Source organism: Ostrinia furnacalis, unplaced genomic scaffold, assembly GCF_004193835.3.
Source record: "Ostrinia furnacalis isolate ACB-3 unplaced genomic scaffold, ASM419383v2 OfSCF2378, whole genome shotgun sequence".
Lineage (NCBI taxonomy): Eukaryota > Metazoa > Arthropoda > Insecta > Lepidoptera > Crambidae > Ostrinia > Ostrinia furnacalis.
This window is the reverse complement of record NW_021132617.1, coordinates 387,738-410,144: the sequence shown is the minus strand read 5'-3', so window position 1 is coordinate 410,144 and position 22,407 is coordinate 387,738. Positions and strand designations below refer to the sequence as shown.

The 22,407-nt window shown below is 36.2% G+C and overlaps 1 protein-coding gene across 2 annotated transcripts in view; it reads left to right on the top strand.

Moving 5' to 3' along the window:
- Window positions 1-225: 225 nt before the first annotated feature.
- The window catches only part of LOC114355269 (uncharacterized), a 31,687-nt gene continuing 9,505 nt past the window's right edge, over window positions 226-22,407 (top strand). Inside the window, exons 1-4 of one of the 2 annotated variants that reach the window (XM_028308020.1) lie at window positions 226-567; window positions 12,806-12,942; window positions 17,403-17,673; window positions 20,238-20,521. In XM_028308020.1, coding sequence (XP_028163821.1) covers window positions 12,829-12,942; window positions 17,403-17,673; window positions 20,238-20,521 — 669 coding nt within the window. In that variant the 5' untranslated portion in view covers window positions 226-567; window positions 12,806-12,828. Of the gene's footprint in view, window positions 568-11,867; window positions 11,984-12,805; window positions 12,943-17,402; window positions 17,674-20,237; window positions 20,522-22,407 lie in introns of those variants that run through there. The other variant, XM_028308021.1, reaches the window with a different exon arrangement.

Sequence of the window (22,407 nt, the reverse complement as noted above, 5' to 3'; positions counted from 1 at the left end):
TGTCGAAGTTACATTATTTTTATCATGACCGGGCTAGCATGAACAACACAGTAAAATAGTGCAATGATTTTATTTTCAAACTAATACCCAGTTCTCTTCACCAGTTAACGATTTTTGTTCAGATTCATCGATAGTCGATAAAAAAGGGATACTCATGATGTACGTCTCTTTGCTGTCATGCAGGCCGAAGCTGTCATTTTGACATTAACTTGTTCCTATTTCAATTTGTCAATTTGTAATTTTTGTTGGCTGTGGTTGCACTTGCACGCACAGTACAAATCCGTACTTCCAATTTTTTATGCCCAATGTTTTAATTTCTTTTGTTGTATTAATTTTCTAACGTTTACAAGACTTATTTACATTATTCCAGTTTAGTGCAGCCTGTTCGTGTCAGTATTTCTTTAATCAAATTGCATTAAAATTAAGTGGGTATATTTTGACTGAACTTTTCTTTGTGACTTTGATCTAAACTCGTAACCAGTGAATAATAATTCTTTGTCGTCATATTTGAAAACAGTGGAATGATATTGTATTGTTGACAGAAACTTTATGGAAACCTTCACCAAGGTATGTTCTTAACTTCTTATTCTTTTCTTCTTATTTTATAATAACTTCTAATGTTTTAGCATGATTATGTTATATTTGCAATGAACTAAATAAAACTTTTCTTTGTAGGCTTAATAAATTCCAAGAAAGTTATATTTTATTTATTTTATTAGGCTTGTAATATAGGATAAATAACATAAATTATAAATGAGTTAAAAAGTTTCATTATTTAATATAAAATGGGTAAGAAAAAAGTAAATAAATCAAAGTAAAACAATCATCTTATTCTTTTTGGATTGCTGTGTTTATTGAAGTTAAACTTAGCTGTAGCACATACTTTGTAACAGTTTATTCCTACAAAGAAGGAGTAGTAGTGAATTATGGTTGTATGTAGTTAAAAATAAGTAGTTGTAGTTAACATTGATATATGCCTCATTACATATTTTGTTAATTACAAACATAAATTGTGTGTTTATTTAATCAAGCAACAAGTATAAAAACAGTTGAATGCAATCAAAGTGATTGACCTATTTGCTTTGATTTTCATAACACACAGATGTGGTAATTGTTATCATCGTCGAAATTATTGGTTTTTATTAAAGAATCTATATTTACTAGTAGAAGGAGCCTTATTAAGTGGCACAGGCAACGGACATTGACACTTTTAAACGGTAGAAATAAAGCCATTGTTGCTACACTCAATAAAATTGTATGAAATGTTAACTGGTTTTTTCTGTTACTCAATAATATGTATATTTTTTATGAGACAAACAACTTGTTATCTTAGGTGTTTGATATTCCTGGAATAACAGAGGTATTGGCTAAGCCCTGTGGCATAAAATATTTAATGTTTTCTCTTAAAATAAAAAAAAAAGACCAAGGTGGTAACCAGCACTGTAAAATTATGTATCTCTAAGGCTGTATTATACCCTCTTACTGCAACTTTAACATACATCAAAAGTATGTCAAACTCCATACAAAACACCTGTTATGATTATAGTCATGGTTAAAATAAGGTGGTGTAACTCAGCATTATTCTGTGTAACTGGAATTAATACAAGCAACATCCAGCATTTAAGCAATGTACTATCAACTAGGCCAGTCAACACATGTAATGTATTGTTTTTAATTAATAAACAGAAAAGCATCAATTAATTACTTTGAGGCAGCACATGGTATTTAACCCATAAACTCATGTACCTATTAACAACCATGGAGATAACAAGGAAACCCTCATTTAACTTGTAGAATCAGTTAATGTAAATAACTATAAATTAAACTGTGTCATGAACTTCACGGAAGCTCTGTTGAAAGATGTATCATACATGGAAATCTCCATGTATGTTTTTCAGTTTATTATCTGTTCAGTGTTGTGTAAGACAAACTTGATGTATTTGTCCTTTATTTATGGATTTGATCTCTAATTTATTATTTACAGCAAGAAAATATGAATAGGTCTGCTCTTATGAGGAGATCAAGTTTGAACATAAACATAAAATAATTTGAAATAATAAAAGCCATGCATCAACTTCTACTCTGATGAAGCAGTTAGAACTAGTTAGAAGTTAATTTTGAATATTTTAAAAAATAGACTACCATGTCAGAATGAGTTTTTTCATGATTACTCAAATGATTTTGAAACTGGAAATAAAAATTAACTAATCCCTTTTGAGGCAAGTAATTTGAAATAACTTAAAAAACAAAAGAAAAATCAGTAAGATTTTAAGATGATATTTTTTAATAGGGTGATAGTTGAAGTAAGTAAATTAACTTATTTTATTGAGAAAGGTCTTTCTTCGTCTTTCTCTTCTTTCTTCAGTCTTTTAGGCTAAAATTAAATTCGAGACCTCATTGCTCATGCATGTAAATCCCTTCGCGTGGGCGTTAACGCCAATGATTACGTATACTAATTTTTTGGGACGTCTCTTTTTATTGTTTGTTATTGTTACTTTACTGGAAGATATGACTGAGAATTTATTATGTGACTTGAAACACGTACCTACGTAGGTACGACATTATGTTTTTCGCAGAAATTACTTTTTGTATCTATAAAAGCGAAAGGTCACTGATTGAATGACTGACTCACTCACTAATCACGAAATCTCAGAAATTACAAGTGCCAAGTATTGAATTTTGCATGGGGGTTCCTTTTAGATAGCTGCTCACTAAGACGGGATTTTACGAAACTCCACCTCTAAGGGGGTAAAATGAGATTCAACCTTACTATGCTGATGAGACATTTAGATATTAGGTAATTAATTACATTATTATTAGAAAATAAATTGTTTTCGGCGTTAATTGAATGTTCACAGTTCAGTTCATATCCAAAATTAGTTGGCAACTGCGTTCAAAAATATCCATAGCGCATGGCCCGCCCTGGCCTCGAAATCCGCTTTTTCTATGGAAAATAACACCATTATTTCCGATAAAACAATGCATATTGTGCTTGCATACTAATACGTTTTTTGTCAACATGACATTTACAAAAGGCACCTACTATTGAGTTAGTAGTAATTCATAGTGGTCAATAGTGGTATTATTCGTAATGCCGTCATATTTCAAAACATTTTAATATTTTGTAATTTTGAATAGATTAAGATCAGTATTTATGTTATGAAATATATTCATGATTCGCACGATATCTCCTGATACTAAGTAAGTATACCTTATATCACCGCTTTATGTTTTACTTAAAATGTACAGTAGAACGCCGATTATCCGAATTAATTGGGACCGGGGCTGATTAGGATAATCGAAAATTCGGATAATCGAACATAGGAAAAAACGAACTGTCACACATAGAATAAACTTTAATAAGTTTAAAAAACAGATATATTTCTACTGAGCGTTATTGTAGAACTGCTACAATAACGTTCAGTTGAAATATATCAGAGTTTCATCAAAACAAATCAAAAATTACTAGGTTTTAATTTTTTATTTTACGCTTAGGACTGATTCGGATAATTGGCGATTCGGTTAATCGGCGTTCGGATAATCGGCGTTCTACTGTACTTGAAACTTAATTATTATGGTGCGTCACACTGGGCTCGCTGGTGCTCGCGCGGCAAACTCGACATCTTGCTCACTCAAGAGCAGGGTGAGCAGGATGTCGAGTTTGCCGCGCGAGTATATTCGCCCAGTGTGGACGCACCATTACAGTTAGCTTTTAAAGCAAAGTAAACTACACTGTAAGGCCTGCGTTTGTAAACAAACGTTACCAAGCTGTGACAAGTTGCATTAGAAAGTCCCCTACATACGAGTCCTAGATCGTCTGCCTTTAGCCCGTTTACGATGAATGCTAGCTCAATTACTGTATTTTAATTAGTACTAGCTTTTACACGCAATAAAAACTAACGCACACTCGCCAATCTTACATGATCCAATTGCAATTAACTAGATTAATTATTCGGATTCATTTATCAGTTTCATATCCTATTGTAGGTATATTTAGGTCACAATAATAGGTATGTAGTGTACCTAATTAGAACTCAAATATTATTTAAGCTCCGACAGTTAAATAAATTGGTGTCACATGGTTAAATTGGCGTTTTTAGAATCATTTTAGTGTCCATACTCAAGCACGCTCCGACCGAATGTTTGACTCTTGATTTATTTCCAAACAAACGGGCTATCTCATCAAGTATGTCGTCATGTTGGACTCGTACTTCAGTATCGATAGCAACCACTGATTTTCACGTGATTTGTACGGTCCACTCGTCAACAAAAGAGAATATCTATGTTGTTTTTCTTTGATATTGTCGCAAATATTTACATAGTTGTTCATCGGCAAATCGATAAATGATTAAGTTTATCGAGGGGGTATTGCTGGATTAAAAGTCTTTGAGATAACGTATTAGCGAATTACTGATTAAAGAGCGTGTTCCAAGACGCGGAACTGAAAATAGTAGTAATTTAGATTCTTGAAACGGTTGACCAAGGATAGTTTATTTGGAAACGTGTCAACGGTTCTATTGTTAGATTTTAAATTCAAGGCTTCTTGCTCTATCAATAAAGTGACTAGAATTTGGTAAAAGCCGAGCCGACGAAGCGTCTGTTAATCTGTTTACATTCCATTTGCATGAAAGTGCGCCACGAAGTGTGATTCCGTTGCTTTCTACTTATTCTCCTAGCTTTTGCCCGCGGCTTCGCCCGTGTGAAATTTTGTCCGTCACAGAAGAACTTTACCGCGAGTGCGGCGTCACTGTTTTAAAAACCGATATAAAAACTATCCTATGACGTTTCCCGGGACTCTATCTCTATACCAAATTTTATCAAAATCAGTTCAGTGTTGTATGCGTGAAAGCGTAACAGACAGACAGAATAAGGATAAATAGTGGCATATACCGGGGCCTAAGCACTGGAGTGCAGTTTTTTGCGCTCTGACATCAGCCAGGTGATCGGCCGCGGTTGTTGCCAGGCCAGTTTTTTGTTCGCAAATCGTTGTTGCCTGATATACAAATTTTCCAGTGCGTCCTTTCAGTATTCGTTTGAAAAAACCTACTTAACTTCGTACCTGTCTTCCTTATCATACTAAAGTTTCTTTTATTACAAAAGTTCCCAAAGCTATTGTCCTGTCCCAGTAAAATATTAGATAGCATTTAGCAAAAGATTAAAAGATCAATAACAAAAGACGAACCCACAAAACGATTAGTGCACTTAGTTCTCATTGTGTGACGATGTCTAATTATCTATTCTTTGTAAAAGCACGTCCTGCGTGCACGCATATTGATAACTCGACCTACTTAAATCAAATCAATAGATCTTCGATTTTGTGATAAGACAACAATGCCCACGTGACCGCTATCCACAACTCTACATCAGTAGCCGTAGCCAAAAAATACCTATCCACCTACATCCCGAGCGGAAATCTAATTTTGGACACTTCAGATGTTTAATTAAATTCAACGTTAACGTCTCTCATGAAATAGTGCACGCACATAATTACAACAACCGTTCGAATCGAATAAATAATTTTGTAACTTACATTGGTGTTTCACCATTGAAAATAAAATATAACACACATTTCAGGCCATAAAAAAAACAAACAAAAAAAGAAAAACTGCATAATATCGTAAAATTACAAAAACCGATTTTAGAAACATAAATAAATTCGTAATAAAAAAAGTTTGAGTTCAGTGAAGTGATGAGAATGTATTGTAATCAGCAGTTTTGTTAATTCAACTGCACCCTTTTTTCTACACATTGGTCGAAAACTAACGTACACTAGGACGAAAACTGATTTTTTTGGACGAAAACTAGTGAAATCGCCTCTTTTGCATAAAATATTTTTTATAAAAAAACCCGTGGTATTTACTTATTGTCATATAATATTAACGTAAAGTAGACTATATAAGGACTAAAATGACATATCATACATATGAGTAAGGGTATTTTAAGATATTCATTTCGCATCACAAAGTTGGCAACTCCGATAATTGGACGAAAACTAGCGCACTTACCCTATTCGTTTCGTTGAAAAAACCTACTTAACTTCGTACCTGTCTTCCTTATCATACTAAAGTTTCTTTTATTACAAAAGTTCCCAAAGCTATTGTCCTGTCCCAGTAAAATATTAGATAGCATTTAGCAAAAGATTAAAAGATCAATAACAAAAGACGAACCCACAAAACGATTAGTGCACTTATGTAGTTCTCATTGTGTGACGATGTCTAATTATCTATTCTTTGTAAAAGCACGTCCTGCGTGCACGCATATTGATAACTCGACCTACTTAAATCAAATCAATAGATCTTCGATTTTGTGATAAGACAACAATGCCCACGTGACCGCTATCCACAACTCTACATCAGTAGCCGTAGCCAAAAAATACCTATCCACCTACATCCCGAGCGGAAATCTAATTTTGGACACTTCAGATGTTTAATTAAATTCAACGTTAACGTCTCTCATGAAATAGTGCACGCACATAATTACAACAACCGTTCGAATCGAATAAATAATTTTGTAACTTACATTGGTGTTTCACCATTGAAAATAAAATATAACACACATTTTAGGCCATAAAAAAAACAAACAAAAAAAAGAAAAACTGCATAATATCGTAAAATTACAAAAACCGATTTTAGAAACATAAATAAATTCGTAATAAAAAAAGTTGAGTTCAGTGAAGTGATGAGAATGTATTGTAATCAGCAGTTTTGTAATAAGAATGCTGACTACTCGTAAAATATGATACTTATCTAGATATTAACTGCCAAAGGCTTCAGCCACTGTGATAAATAATTGTAATAAAAAGTTATTACTTCATCGTGAGTCACATGACATATTTATTGCCCCAAATTCCTTGCGTTATTAGAGCTTAGCCTTAGCTACAAGACCAAATAAAGTCTTAAGGCAGCTTCATTTGTTATAATAACCATCCAGCGGTTTTCATAAATAAATATTAAGTCTTTTACGTCAACTATTGGCCTTATTTACTTTATTTTCAAGATCTATTCTGATCTTTTCATTATTTTATTTTTCATCAGATTACTTCTCGAGTGGATAAGTAAGGTAATTCCCGATTGTTTGTCATGTCATTGGATTAATAATATGACGTTTATCAAGAGGTTTCCCGATCAATAAATAACTCAAAATGATCTAAAAAAATTTAGAGTTACGATCAATGAGGCTTGTCTATTTCTCATTGAGTTGCCGTTAAGAATTTCTTCATTGAACAGGTAGGATTGTTTTCGTAGTAATTTATAAAATACTGTATACTTAGGTAGCGTTTAAATCAATTTTTTTTTACAGTGAGTTCAACTGTCCAAAAGACGTAATACGGTTTACGTCTTTTGGAAAAATCTTATGTATTGTTTAATAATAAGTGCTACTTTAATTTAATATTTGTTTTAAAACATCCTATATTGAATAAATGCGTAATACTTATCACCTTAGATCTGCAGATAACACAAGGCTAATCATTATCCTAGATACGAATTTATTGCATTATTACTTTAAATTGGCACAACACAATGATCAGACTGAAGTAGGTCGGCATGACCTCATTATCTAATTCCTTATTCATTAATTGTTTCCATCTTTTCTTAATTACTGTCTGACCTTAAATTATTCCTAGTAACTTATAGACCGTTTTTTCAGCTCTATTTCTCCGTTTTCCGACCGTTTTTTCAGCTAATTCTGGATTTTATATTTCGATAGCTATATTATGATTAAAAGCTAAAATAACACAAAACTGTCAATAAACACAACAAATGGAATGGCATAATTTAACCAGTCTTGTCTCTAGTAGGGAATTTAGTGCAAGAACCCCTCCACTTTGGTATAGAAGGCTCATTTTTGCACCAGTTGTTCTTTGGGTGCTCCTGAGTAGATTTCCGTCGGTAGACATCGGGAGCCCCCCCTGTGGTAGCAGGGGGAGGGGGGGCAAGTTTCCTTCTGCCGCGCTTCACTTTAAGGCCCATATCTTCAAAACTATGGGTATTAGGGCAAGTGTGGTGTCATTTTCGGATAATTAAAGGATGGTGAATTTATTTCTAGAACAAACTTTTTGGCTTTTCATACAAAAAAATAGAAATATGGAGTAAAATTCACAAAAACCAAAAAGTATTTTTTTAAATAAACGTCGTTTACTTTTAAACCACTGGAGATAATCTAATAAAAAAAATATGTCCCGAAAGCTACATTTATCAGGATTATAAATATATACCATTGTATGGTACTTTTTTTGAAACCAGTAGGTGAAAAAAAATTTTTCTTCAGGACACAGCGGGCGAATTTTAATGCGCGTCGGAAAAAAATATTTATTTTATCCATGAATTCATACTATTTGGTTCATAAGCAAGTAAAGATTATTATTTAAGAATTTATTTAGAGTTTCTGGCACATCATGCTACCATGATTTGTATTTTTTCTTCAATTAATTTTGAACTCTATGTGTAAGACATAAGGTTGAAAATAGTTTCATTACATTGTATTAATGAAAATATCATAAGAAGAAAGCACTAAATAAAGAACTTGAATATGTCTAAACGTCTAATGATGATTATTATTATTTTAATTAACATTTTTATTTCTACATACTATTATACCAGTGCAGTGATAACGGAAAGGTAAGTGTGAGGAAAGTGAGGATTGATATTATCATAGTACGGGAGATTATTTTTAACACAAAGGCTACGGCTGTGACCATTATAGTTGATTTTTCAGACAGCACCAGCTGCAGGCACTCAATGTCAGATATATAGGACCCTGGATTGGAAGCGTGTCGCAAGGTCGAGCGCGAGTGAAGTGGTGGACCGAGTCTAGTTCAGTGGATATTCTCTGATGTTGTCATCGTCACTCATGCGGAAATCTCTCTTTGCGTGAGAGGGATGAAACATTCGAAACTTCAAATAAAGTTTAGAGTAGCCCTGCAGACACTCAATGTCAGATATAGGAGCAGGCTTGGGAGCGTGTCGCAAGGTCAAGCGCGAGTGAAGTGGTGGACCGAGTCTATTTCAGTGGATTCTTCCTGGTGTTGTCACCGTCATCCATGCGGGCATCTCGCTTTGCATGAGAGGGAAAGAAACATCTGAAACTTCAAATAAAGTTGGGAGTAGCTCTGCAGGCACTCAATGTCAGATATAGGAGCAGGCTTGGTAGCGTGTCGCAAGGTCGAGCGCGAGTACATGTCAGTCAATTTGACAACCTTTGTCGGAAACATTATTCAATGAAAATATTGTCCGAACCCTTAGTATTTCTCTTCGACAAATACATTAACACATCGTGAACCACTTTTCTTTCACGACTATAAAAATATTTTAGCAATTTAATTCACAAAATCAATTGCACACATTTAAAATAAAGTTTTTTTACACTTTGACAACAATAGACTGACATGCAAGGTGACATGTCAATGAAGTTTTCAGTTACTGTTGCCATTAAAAGAAATTAGTACCATTAGTTTTCCGCAACATGGCGAGGGTTTTTATGTTCCTGGTCAGGCTATAGCGTTTAAATCATTTTTTTTTACAGTGAGTTCAACTGTCCAAAATACGTAAACCGTAATGACGTCTTTTGGAAAAATCTTATGTATTGTTTAATAATAAGTGCTACTTTAATTTAATATTTGTTTTAAAACATCCTATATTGAATAAATGCGTAATACTTATCACCTTAGATCTGCAGATAACACAAGGCTAATCATTATCCTAGATACGAATTTATTGCATTATTACTTTAAATTGGCACAACACAATGATCAGACTGAAGTAGGTCGGCATGACCTCATTATCTAATTCCTTATTCATTAATTGTTTCCATCTTTTCTTAATTACTGTCTGACCTTAAATTATTCCTAGTAACTTATAGACCGTTTTTTCAGCTCTACATTCTGGATTTTATATTTCGATAGCTATATTATGATTAAAAGCTAAAATAACACAAAACTGTCAATAAACACAACAAATGGAATGGCATAATTTAACCAGTCTTGTCTCTACATAATATCCTTTTCTTGTTTGAAGTAATGGGAGTTGCTGTAAATAAATAGGTACTTTGGATACTGAAAATCCCCTTATCATTTTCAATTTCATAGAAGGGACCAGCATGGTTATTCCCTAGCACCCATCTGTCACCGTCGTTCATGCCGGCATCTTACTTTGCGTGAGAGGGAAGGAAACATTCAAAACTTCAAATAAAGTTGGGAGTCTGTAGCCCTGCAGGCACTCCCATTGTCAGATATAAGACCAGCAGGGTTATTTCCTAGCGCCGATTACGTAGTCTCGGGTCTATCTGTCACTATTGCTCATGCTGGCATCTTGCTATGCGTGAGAGGGTAGGAAACATCGGAACTTCAAAATAAAGTTAAGAGTAGCTTTGCAGGCACTCAATGTCAGATATATAGGACCCTGGATTGGAAGCGTGTCGCAAGGTCGAGCGCGAGTGAAGTGGTGGACGGAGACTATTTCAGTGGATTCTCCCTGGTGTTGTCACCGTCATCCATGCGGGGATCTCGCTTTGCATGAGAGGGAAAGAAACATCTGAAACTTCAAATAAAGTTGGGAGTAGCTCTGCAGGCACTCAATGTCAGATATAGGAGCAGGCTTGGTAGCGTGTCGCAAGGTCGAGCGCGAGTGAAGTGGTGGACCGAGTCTACTATTTCAGTGAATTCTCCCTGGTGTTGTCACCGTCATCCATGCAGGCATCTCGCTTTGCGTGAGAGGGATGAAACCTGATTGAAACATTCGAAACTTCAAATAAAGTTGGGAGTAGCCCTGCAGGCACTCAATGTCAGATATAGGAGCAGGCTTGGGAGCGTGTCGCAAGGTCGAGCGCGAGTGAAGTGGTGGACCGGTCTATTTTGGTCCGTTCCGTGCCAACTCGCTGATGAAATGCACTGTTTATAAAATCTATGTTTCGGTAAAAGGTCATGTTTATGTCAGCTGTATCAATAGCCTCACTGTGCTCTATTTATCGGGAACTAAAAACAAGAGGTGAATGACCAGCGAGTCGATTGGTCACGATTATGAAATGATCTATTCGAATGAGCGTGAGCCGAACGATGGTTTTAAACAATTCAGTGTCTGGGCACTTGAAAAACGCGTAATATTACGTTCGGTAACGGATATTACCTCACCATTGATACGTGTTCTTTATTATAATGCGAACTACCTGAAAATTAAGATAATGTTATTTGTGTTATTTAGTGAGAGTAGCTACTACCTGTATTTCAGTGTGTTATTTTGAATATTAATGAATAATATTTTTAAACTGTTACTTTTGTATTTATAACCATTGCTATAGAAATTATTTTAAGGTAAAAGACTTGTTTCGTTATGGTATTTTTTTTCCGCAATGTTTTATAATCACTTTTGGATTTTCAATAAAACCTTTTCATCTGCTTACAAATGACCTTAATCGTAATGCACCTCGCGTTTTATAATGTAAAAACATTTTTAATGCTATGATTCGTTTAATTTTATAAACATCTGGATAAAAATTTGGCCTAATGAACATTATGCTACAGCCATTCGTGTGAACGCGATAAATGTCATTAGCATTCGTAACGAAAAATAATGTAAACAGATTATTACGCAGCTGAGCGTTTTACGACCTATTTGAATAATGTGCTATAACAATGCCTTGCTTGCAAGGATATTGCCTATTTCATAACTCCTGAATACATGCGAAGGGCACATACTATAGGGCAAGCACATTAGGCATAACGAATGATTTAGTATTCGGCTGACCTAAGATGAAGCGCACGTGCCTAACAGGGTTGACTATCCGAATGGGTCTCGCATACGAAGGCCGGCGAGTCAACATACCAAATCAAACGAAAATTCGCGTTAGTTTCATACGTTGAACATCGGTGGCTAGACGTCGCGTAGTCACGTTACTAATCTAATTTGTGTCGCAGTCTTCACGTGTAGTTCACCGTTATTTTATTATTAAACATTGTGAAATACTTGGAAGAAATCTCTATGTTGCTGAAGTGAGTGAACGGTGTGGTGTTTTTGGTTATTACCTCGAGTATGTGATTATAACCGGTTATTTGACAACCCTGTTTGCTAACACGTGGTGCCAGCATGGTCTGTATGGTACAACTTGCGTACAACCTACATGATGCTCTATCTCCTCTGCACAAAGCTCAGTTCATGTAGTGTTTGTTTTTAAAGTGAGCCGCGACCGGCCGGCAATCGAATCACATGTTGTCGTTACTGATAAAGCTATCCGTGTGAGCAAACTGTGTTTGTACCCGAAAGAATTTCGGCGCTGTTCTCTGTATATGAATTCGACTGCAAAATGACACATTCTCTTTTAACAGTTACATGAGCTTTAAGTGAAGAAGGAGATTTATGAATTCCTTGAAGATAGTTATTGTTTGTCCAAAAAACTGGTTCTAGGACTTTACAGCGCTTGTTTTGTTAGCTTGTTAGTTGATGACATCAAAAATGCCAAGGTCTTTTTAATTCCACAAAATTTTTGATTTGATTTATTAATAGGTAGCTACTAATTAATTAATATCTAGAGACTCATAATGTTAGGCGAGCTTTTACATAGTAGATAGATAGAGTCATCACCGTAGTCCAGTGCTCTAGAGAAGTGAACTCTGACTCAAGGATTTGTACATGTCAGTTCTCAAATTGAACACACATAATATAATAATCACTTGTATTCAGTTAATTCCCAGTTTGGTTATGACGCTGGGATGAGCCAGAGTCAGACGAAGTCCGAAAAAAAATGTTTCAAGTTCTTCTGCTTACAAAAGAACAAGTTTAACTTAAATGACTATTAAAAATATCCTTTGTTTCAGACGGATAGGTGACAAAAGCTAAAATGACGGCGGAGAAGAGCAAAGGCCAGAAGACCAAGATGCCGCCAGCCACGAAGAAGGTGGCTCCGGACGGCGGCTGGGCGTGGATGGTCTGCCTCGGAGTTAGTTTAGTCAATGTAAGTAAATTAGAATATCAGAACTGACTGCCGATGGGGCAGCAAGGTTCTGGAGTGGAGGTGGACCGACGACCCCATAAAGGCGCTGGATGCTGGCCGCCACCAAGCGGCCATTGTGGAAATTATTGGGGGAGGCCTATATTCAGCAGTGGACGTCCTATGACTGAAAGGATGATGATGGATGATGAAGTAAATTAGAATTAGAGTAAAGTAAGATTGCTACTGCAGAGCACAGGCCTTACCCCATCTGTGGGGTAATTTAAAGCATACTCCTTCGCGCCCCAGCACACTCCAAATTAGGTTGTTTAGGCCATATTATTCCACCACGGCATATGCACGGAATATGGCCTACCACTGGGTAGAGACCCCTCTATACTTAGGATTCAAGTACATACATGGAAAGTCTTTTCTTTACCTTTCTGTTAGATTTTATCAATAGTCCAGTCAATGAATGCTTTAACGACGGTGTAGAGAGAAATCCCAGGAACACAATTTCTGACCTCGGGACTTTATTTAGACTAGTTAGGAGGAGAACATAGTAAAAGTCCCCGCCCTTAGCCCTTAAGCCGGCGGGGAGAGGGGGGTTTAAAGGTACCACTTTTCGGTTTTTCGCTTAATCCTCGGAAACTATGCGTCCTAGTGACATGGCTACTATGAACCAAAAAAAGCTTATTCAATTTGCTACAGGTGAGACGGTCAAGTTTTTCTTTAACTTGTATAGTTTTCGCGGCATCTGCTCTAGAAGGTCTGTAATATCGGAAATTTTAATTTTGTCTTACATATTCCCATCAGGAGAAAATCGACTAAATNTTATCACCACTAGGAAAACACGCGGGCCCGAGCAGTTTCAAGACTTAGGTCGGCCACATTTCGAGTATGGGATGATGCATCTGTACTAGTATTATATTATCTGTGGCATTAGATAAAATAAATAACATACGAATACATATTAATATTGGCGTACACATAACACATGTCAGAGATAAGAAAAAAAAAAAAAAAAAAAAAAGTTTTAGTCTTTGAAATAGTTGCGCAGAGCCTTTTTAAATGTGAATTTGGAGGTTGCTTTTCGCAAACTCGCCGGAAGGCCGTTCCAGAGCCGTACTGCTGAGACTGAGAAGGAGTTAGACATGAAACCGGTGGTGTGGCGAGGGGTGACAAGCTGAAGAGTCTGATTAGAGCGAAGATTTCTATTGNAGGCAACGCAGTCGTACAGGAGGGTGCAAGGAAGAGGGGCAGCCACAGTAGATAACACGAAAGTCGTTCAAGAGAGAGCAAGGAAGAGGCGCAGCAACCGTAGTAAAGGAACGGCTGGGATGAATAAGGATAGGCGAATCCAACTCGCGAGCCTTGACAGGAATACGCTGGTTAAGGTGGCCCTTTTCAAGGCTTGGGAGCCAGCGGGTGACGAGCCATTGAACTTAGAGAGGGTCATTAATTATACGCATATTTTTTACTTTGTCGAAGATAAACACGAAAACGGTTTGTCTAAAATATATGAATTTCGTCTTATTCAATGCAGGATTAAATGCCCTTCACCTGCCATGAAGATTAATTTTCTATACTGCAAGTCCTTTATTTATACGGTATAACCATAAAACCGGAAAAATGCCCCTTTCGGGGGGCCCCACCACACTTCCGTCGAAGTCGAAAACTTAGGATAGTCTTAATGAGCAACAAATGAAGCTATTAAAACAAAACCTTTAGGAATTATTTCCGATTTGATTAATTTTCACGTCTTATTCTACTGGCCTATTAATAACTTTTCGCAAACGAGACTTACTAATCGTTCTTGGAAACATTTAAACAGTAAATAGCAGTATCTCAAGAAATACCGAAAAAATACCGAAATTTCGGTATACCGGTAATTGAAATTTCAATACCGGTATCAATACCGGTATAAAACTTATTCCGGTATTCCATGCCCTAGTTATTAGGACGCATAGTTTCCGAGGATTAAGCGAAAAACCGAAAAGTGGTACCTTTAAACCCCCCTCTCCCCGCCGGCTCAAGGGCTAAGGGCGGGGACTTTTGCTATGTTCACCTCCTAACTAGTCTAAATAAAGTCCCGAAGTCAAAAATTGTGTTCCACGGATTTCCATCTATAATGCTTTAATGACTGGACTACAAACTAACCCAAGGTTTCTGATTAGGCTTAGCGACAAATACCAAATTACCAAGTGATATTGAACGGGCGTTTAACGCGCCTTCAGAAACATCGGATGCTTAAGATTTTCACAAAATATGGTCGGAATTGTAATAAATAAAACCTATCTAATATTTCAATCCAAGATTTTTGAGTCAGTTTGTTTTTCAGTCAATAATTAAGAAGATTTCCGAAGTGGAAAAATTAAGAAATCATTCCGAATTACCGAATCGAATCTTCAAACGATGTCGATCGTGCGTGCGATTTCGTACGGAATTTATTTTTACGTTGAAGATAAATCTAATGATACTTTATTTTAGGTTATTTAGCCGCTTTTTATTTTGTTTATCAACTCTATCAGACGCAATACTATTTATTGACTGTGGATAAAGTCTCGGACAGTTTTATATAAAAAGCATGAGAATTAATTTATTAACTGAGTCGCGAGTGTCAAGGTTATACTCCCAATTGCGTTCCAAAACAAACAGTTCTCTTTGAAATCTCGTAAAAATAAACTACATTGCTATTTTGTATAGATTGTGTACATTCTATTACAATTTGAAAGATTATTGCAAAAATATCATCGTTTTATTTCGCATTAACAATTTATTATCGTTACAAATGACAGTAGGAAGTCGTAAAAACGTAATGGTCTAATAAAGTAAAGCCTCATTGTTGCTAACTTTCGTGATAACTGATGCACATCTGCAAAACGTGACTCGAAGGCTCATCTTATCGCTAGCCTTTCAATATTTACCTACAGAATACTTTGCCGGACTGTGGCTGATATGAGCGACAATTACTATTGCTAAACAAGTCACATGCTCTTGAATGAATGACACAATTACTACAAAGTACCGCGTTGTAATAGTACATTGTTCTCGTGTCCGTTTGCACGTAGCACTTACATTTTCATCTATCACTTTACTGTAATTCAGCATCATTTCGTACCATTTCATTCGTATGCGACATTATTTTCGTGGTTAATCGCGGGAAATATTACTGTTTTTACAGCTTTGTTCAATGGTGTTTCATTGCTATTTTTATTATGATTAGTATACATCGTAAAGTTAATGTTCTTCCACTGTTTTCTTACTCTGTTATTCACTAAAGTTAACCTAAAATGCTACAGAATAGCATGACGTAAGATCTTTACGTCTAGGCCCTTGACCTTTTCGTAATTATCGTAGAGCTGCCCCCCTAGACAAAACGCACTTTTTGATCGAATCGAAAATCGAATCCGTCAAAACTCCATACAAAAAAGGGGCTTCTCGACCACTTTTCGACTGGTTTGCGATTATAATTTGCACTTTGTCTAGACCCACAGGACTGTAATTAATTTACCATCTCTATTCTCTATCAAAATTAATGACACAATATCTCCAAAGAGTTTTCAGTCTCTATCTACGTTGTAGGTATTATTAACATACTCTGGAATATGAGGAATATGATCTTAATCATAGATCTATCATTAATGTCGAGTTTTTAAATATAAAATATTTGATACTGTATGGATTTAATTCGACCGCTCGAAAGAAAGTAAACTTGCAACGCCAACCGGCCCGTTCCGCTTCTGTGAACACGCACAAAATGTAATTGGATATAAGTAACGCAGCACAATCACTGACTATGAAAAAGTGCTACGTAAATATGATCACTGTTGAATTATAGTAACGCTGACTGAGTTTTATACGCTGCATCTATAGCACTGGCCCACAGTCATTGTCAAAGCGGTAGTAGAGTTAGGCTGAGTTGCACCACCCAACTTTAACGGTAACTATGACGATAACCGGTGCTTTTTGTATGGAGTTTGACAGATTTTTGACATTTCTCGAAGTTAAAGTAAGATGGTGCAACCCAGCCTTATTAAAATGAGACTGGCCCGTGTTTAATTCCTTTTCAAAATCCTAAATGCTGAATTTCTTGCGCTGTTTCTTTTCAATGCTGGCCTATATTGTCGTCCCGAAGCAGTAGCGTTAGTAAAAATACATGCACGTGCAAAAACGCTTTAAAAGCCTCAACACTAAGAACTGGCCATCATTATTGTCCAGAACAGTGGTAGAGTTAAAATTACATAGGGGCGTGTAACGCTTTATGCCGACGCCACATACCTATTGGGTATTATGGGCTCCAAGTTATAGGTTTGGATCCAATACCTACACCAATGGTCGGTATTGGCCTTACGTTTATGTCCAAAGACTGATCTGCACATTGGTGTATTGGATCCAAGACTATAACTTAGAGTCAATATACCCAATGTGTGGCTCTGGCATTAGTCTACGTATAAAAAAAAGTTTTTACATGTTATTTGCAGTTTTCAACGCGGTCCCTCGAGCCGTCGTTCGGTCTCCTCTTCAAAGACTTGCTGGACGACTTGGGTGTCCACACCACCGGTGCCTCAGTGATCGCGAGTACGCTCGACTCCGTCGTCAACTTCTCTGGCTTCTTCGTGGGGCCCGTGATCAAGACCTTCTCATATAGGAAGGTCTGTTTCGTGGGCTCCACGATATGTGCGCTCGGCTTGCTGTTCACGGCTCCAGCAAACAGCATGGGGCACATATTGGCGACTTATAGTACTTTAGGAGGTAAGCTATAAACGTTTTTTTGTCAGTGTCGTGTGGTGTGCAAAAAAGAGTACATTTCATGTACATTAAAGTACATTTCTTTCATAACATTGTATCTTGTCAGTGGAATATTTCTTGAGACAACGATGACACAATACCGAAATACCATTTGACAATTCCAAATGGAGAAATCCGTTTCTTCAAAATCAGCAACGAAAACAAGAACAGTGTTTTTTCGCGTAAATCTCTTCAACAATCTGTTACACAATAAGTACATTAACCTTTCCACATAATGTATTCTTGCGTGTTACAGACTTGTGTTCATTTGCGAAATCATATGCCTTTGTGTACTTGATTTTAAATAAAGGCGCAAGTACACTATGCGGGAAACTGTTCGAGACGTATAGTGTAAAAACGCACTTCAGTCAGTTTTGCCGTGCGTCGCCCATACTTCGGTGAGCGTGCTCGCGCTTCGTCTCGGTTAATATCCCGCATAGTGTACCCGCACCATAATGTTCTTTAGTTGCTATGCGCTGTGACTTCTGAATCGATCCTATGGTCGATTACTGATTCACAAGTGTGTATGATGTGCAACTTCGTTGGCATGGAGTTTGGACTTTGTTCGATGACTGGGATTGATTTTAATACGTGAAGTTCATTCGAGTGCTCTTAAGACTTCATCAATGAACCGCATTCGATGCACTTGGTCATGATTTGTTAATTTAAACGTTACATTCACACTGAATATGGTTACGATTTGGATAATGTTAACTGTGCTGTTTTTGGACTTTAAAAAAGCGATTATTATTATGTTCACATTTTTCAAAATTTGACGATATTGGGCGTGTCTTTGGATGGAAATTGTTAACTTAGGTAATTGTTGTGCAATCATTTAAAATTTCAACAACTAGCTAGGCTCATTATGTGAATGTAGATCATAATTATAAAATTATTACTTTACTATCAAGTAATTAAATTGATAACAATCATCGATTGTCCTATACTGTGCGATTAGAAAGCATGAAATCTAATTTACGTTTGAAATTTAATTTTGGCAATGACTTGATGTTTTAAATCCGCTTTTCGTTACTATGGTTTCTTTTAACATTTGAAAACTTGTATGAGTACCTACGATTTGAGGATATTTTTGAACAGTAAATTACCTAGTTAACTACTGATAATGAGTTTTGTATTGATATTCAAATTGAAACCCACACTTACAGTTTTTTAACTTCCTACTCATCAGTGTTTGATTGCTTGCCATTATTTTCATCATTTGCCTCATCGCCGGCACTTTTGTTTTTAGAATAATAAATTGCTCATGAGACTCGTTCTAAGAAATCTAGTTTCTGGGAATACAATTGAACAAACTTCATATTGTTTTTATGTATTTGTCTTTAAAATAATCGTAAGAATTCCTTTTATTTATTTTTTTTTTATTTACACTTTTGCACATACATATGTACAGTGGCGGACTTAATGCCAGGTGGCATTATCTGCCAGTCAACCACAGGTCGAGTAGAGAGATTAAGGCGGTGTAATAAATATGACGTTTAATTAATATACCTACTTACATAGCATTAGCACGGGAACCCGATGCCTATAAATCTTGAATCATTCCAAATCAATCTCACTAGATGGCGACATAAGTATCGAATTTCTGAAGACGTTTGTAAAAAGTCACTAATGCTCAGTAAACTATAATGAAAAAATGTTTTACACATTAATTTGTTCATTTAAACACAGTGAATGATTCAANTTTTTGGTATTGTCTTTTAGCGATGCTCATGGTCAGCTAAGAAATTTTCCCTAAAACAATTACCTAAAAAGCGTATGTACGAGTATATGTTGGTAATTGAATGAAAATAAATGCAAGTTCTATTTTAAGGTCTTACACGTTGTAATGACTTTTTGTTTATTTATAAAGTTGGCCATATGTGCAAACGAGGTCACTGTCTGGTGACTAACTAGTCCTTGTAAGTAATGTAAGATTACTTATCCTTTTCGGTTTGATAAACTGCTTTGTTAATTAGGTGACGTAGCGGATTACGAAATCAAGTATCTCAAATTTTAGGGCCGCCATACACGGAGAGCTCGAGCAGTTAGCCAGTGATAATCATGCAGGGACCGCTCTTGCAGTCATAGGCTAGTTGCACCACCTAACTTGACCGTAACTTTAACGGTAACCGGTGTTTTTTGTATGGAGTTTGACAGTTTTTTGACGATTGTCAAAGTTAAAGTAAGATGGTGCAACCCAGCCATAGTTAATTCACCGTGCTGCCGAAGCAGTCACAACTGCTCCAGCGGTTCCGTGTATGTGTGTACGTAGAATACTGTAGTTTTGCTATGCAGTCGCAGCTTCTTGACGAAGCTGTCCATACTATGTCCGTATATGGCGTGCCTTATCTCCAAGCCCCAGTCAGCCTAGATATTATAGTAACATCATGACTTGCATTTGTTCTTCGGCGAATTTTATTAATTACTTCGCTTCTTGAAGCGACTGTTAACACGACTCAGGTTCATTTACAATTTACTTTTTTTGTATCACCACATTTTTTAACAGACCTCGTATTATTTATTTCCAGGTTTTGGAGTGGGCCTCGCTTCGTCGTCATCGTTCGTGTCGCTAAACCACTACTTCTCCAAGAAGCGTGGGCAGGCCGTCGGCTTGTCCATGGCTGGGACTGGCTTCGGCCTGATGGTCATGCCACAGCTGGTCAAGATCCTCCTGGGAGAGTACGGGTTCAGATGGACCGTAGTCATCCTGGGCGCTTTGGCTTTCCACGCTGTGCTTGGCTCCTGTCTGCTACAACCAGTGAAGAGGCATCTCAAAGAAGTGCCAGTGGACTGTGAGATGCAGACAGTAAAGGTTAGTTTCGTTTGTGTAAATACTCTTTGGATAGTCTCACTCTATTTAAGTCAGATGAACTGTGCCCATTTTGGGGGCATTACCGTTCCACGCAAACGTGTAAATAAGCAACAGTATTCTGTGAAAATTTAATGTTGTTTGTTTGGCATAATAATTAACAAGATGAAACACGTTTTTTATAGATTTTTTTCACGACAAGTTACGCCAGTTGACTTTTTGTGAGACTATGTGTCTATTTTTAAAGTCGAAAATGAAATGTGAATGATATAGTAAAGATTATGGAAAGTCCCTGACCTTGTTTACGTGAAGTTAAATCAACATAATTTCATGAAAATCCGTACTTATCCACTTATCAACTTGGTACGTAGTCCAATCGGAATGTCAAGCAATATGGTGTTTATAAATTGACATAGGTGTATCATATTCTCACTCATCCATTGTTCATCTAATGAATGTTACGGCATACCTAAGTCCTAGACCGTTCAATAGTCCATTCTTTATATCGTAGTTTGGAGGTACATCAAGCTTAACACTGTTGCATCTTATGACAGTAGTAATAGGAGTTATTTTGCAATAAAAATGCTAGTCTGATGTGACGGAGTTTGCACAACAACAGGAGTCATAAAAAACCATAGCACAATATTTCTAGTTTCTACTAACACGAGTCTAATATTAACTTCGATTCATCTATGGCACCAAAAGGTGATTACGCCTAGTTATTTATAATTTCATTCTGAACCCAGGATCTAATGTCAACGACTAGGTATCATTTACATAACATGATTATGCTACGATTGCGGTGTTAATGTAATAATTGAATTGAATTGTTAAATTGAATTGTGTTGATTAGATCACCGTTTTGGACACTGCCGGTGTAATTGAAACACACGGTCGCCGAGTGAACGGTCTATCGTCGAAATTGAACATTATTCTGACAATCTGGTTTTATTATTGAGGATACTGAGTAATATACAATTGGGCAATACATCAATAAAATCATTGACACATTCTGAGATTTGTAATTTTAATGATGAATAAAGTTTCTGTCAGTTGCTTTTATCATATGAATTTCGTTTCTGGACAGTAATATTTAATATACATAGAAGATGTTTTTCATAGTGAGACCATAATTATTTTGGCAGTTGAAGATCTTTGACCTATTTCAGTAAAACTGGCTCAATGTAAATTAATCTGAAATATAGATTTGCGTCAGACAATTTGCAACCTTTCATAAATTAACAATAATTCCAGTTTTCATTGGCAACAAAAAGTACAAAACAATGAAACATTAACAGAAATCTGTTATTTTGTATTCAGCATCAGCTGAGCAAATAACATGTTTTCACATAGTTCTGAAATGATTGCGTTTAAGCATTATTCATAGGTATTGTAGAAAAAGACACAGTTTTAGTTGATAGACACTGTGTAGGTTTGTCGACACGAAAAGAAGAAGAAGTTGATAGCATTTAAATAATGTAGAATAATTCAAGCTCATTGATCACACTGATTCTTGCGAATATTATTCCCTATAATGCATAATTTTGGCGCATGGTGCAATGAAGAAATTACTTATTTACTACCTAAGCTATGTAGGGATCTTTGTACAATACTACTTACACCGTATCGATCTAGTCTACCTAGAAGACTTTTCCTGAATGTTCTTATTAGTCTTATAGGAGTCCTCTGTCTGTTTCCGTTATGCTGTTTAAAGTACAGTTATTTGATTCACACTTAGTTACTTGATTTTAACTTCAGCGCATCGTATAACCCAATAGCGTGGGTGTTTTTCGCGCGTAACATTTCACCAAGGCCCTATGTAAATTCTTAATTATCAATCAATCGTCCGCTTTGTATGCAATGAGCAATGGTTCAAAACAATCAGTTAC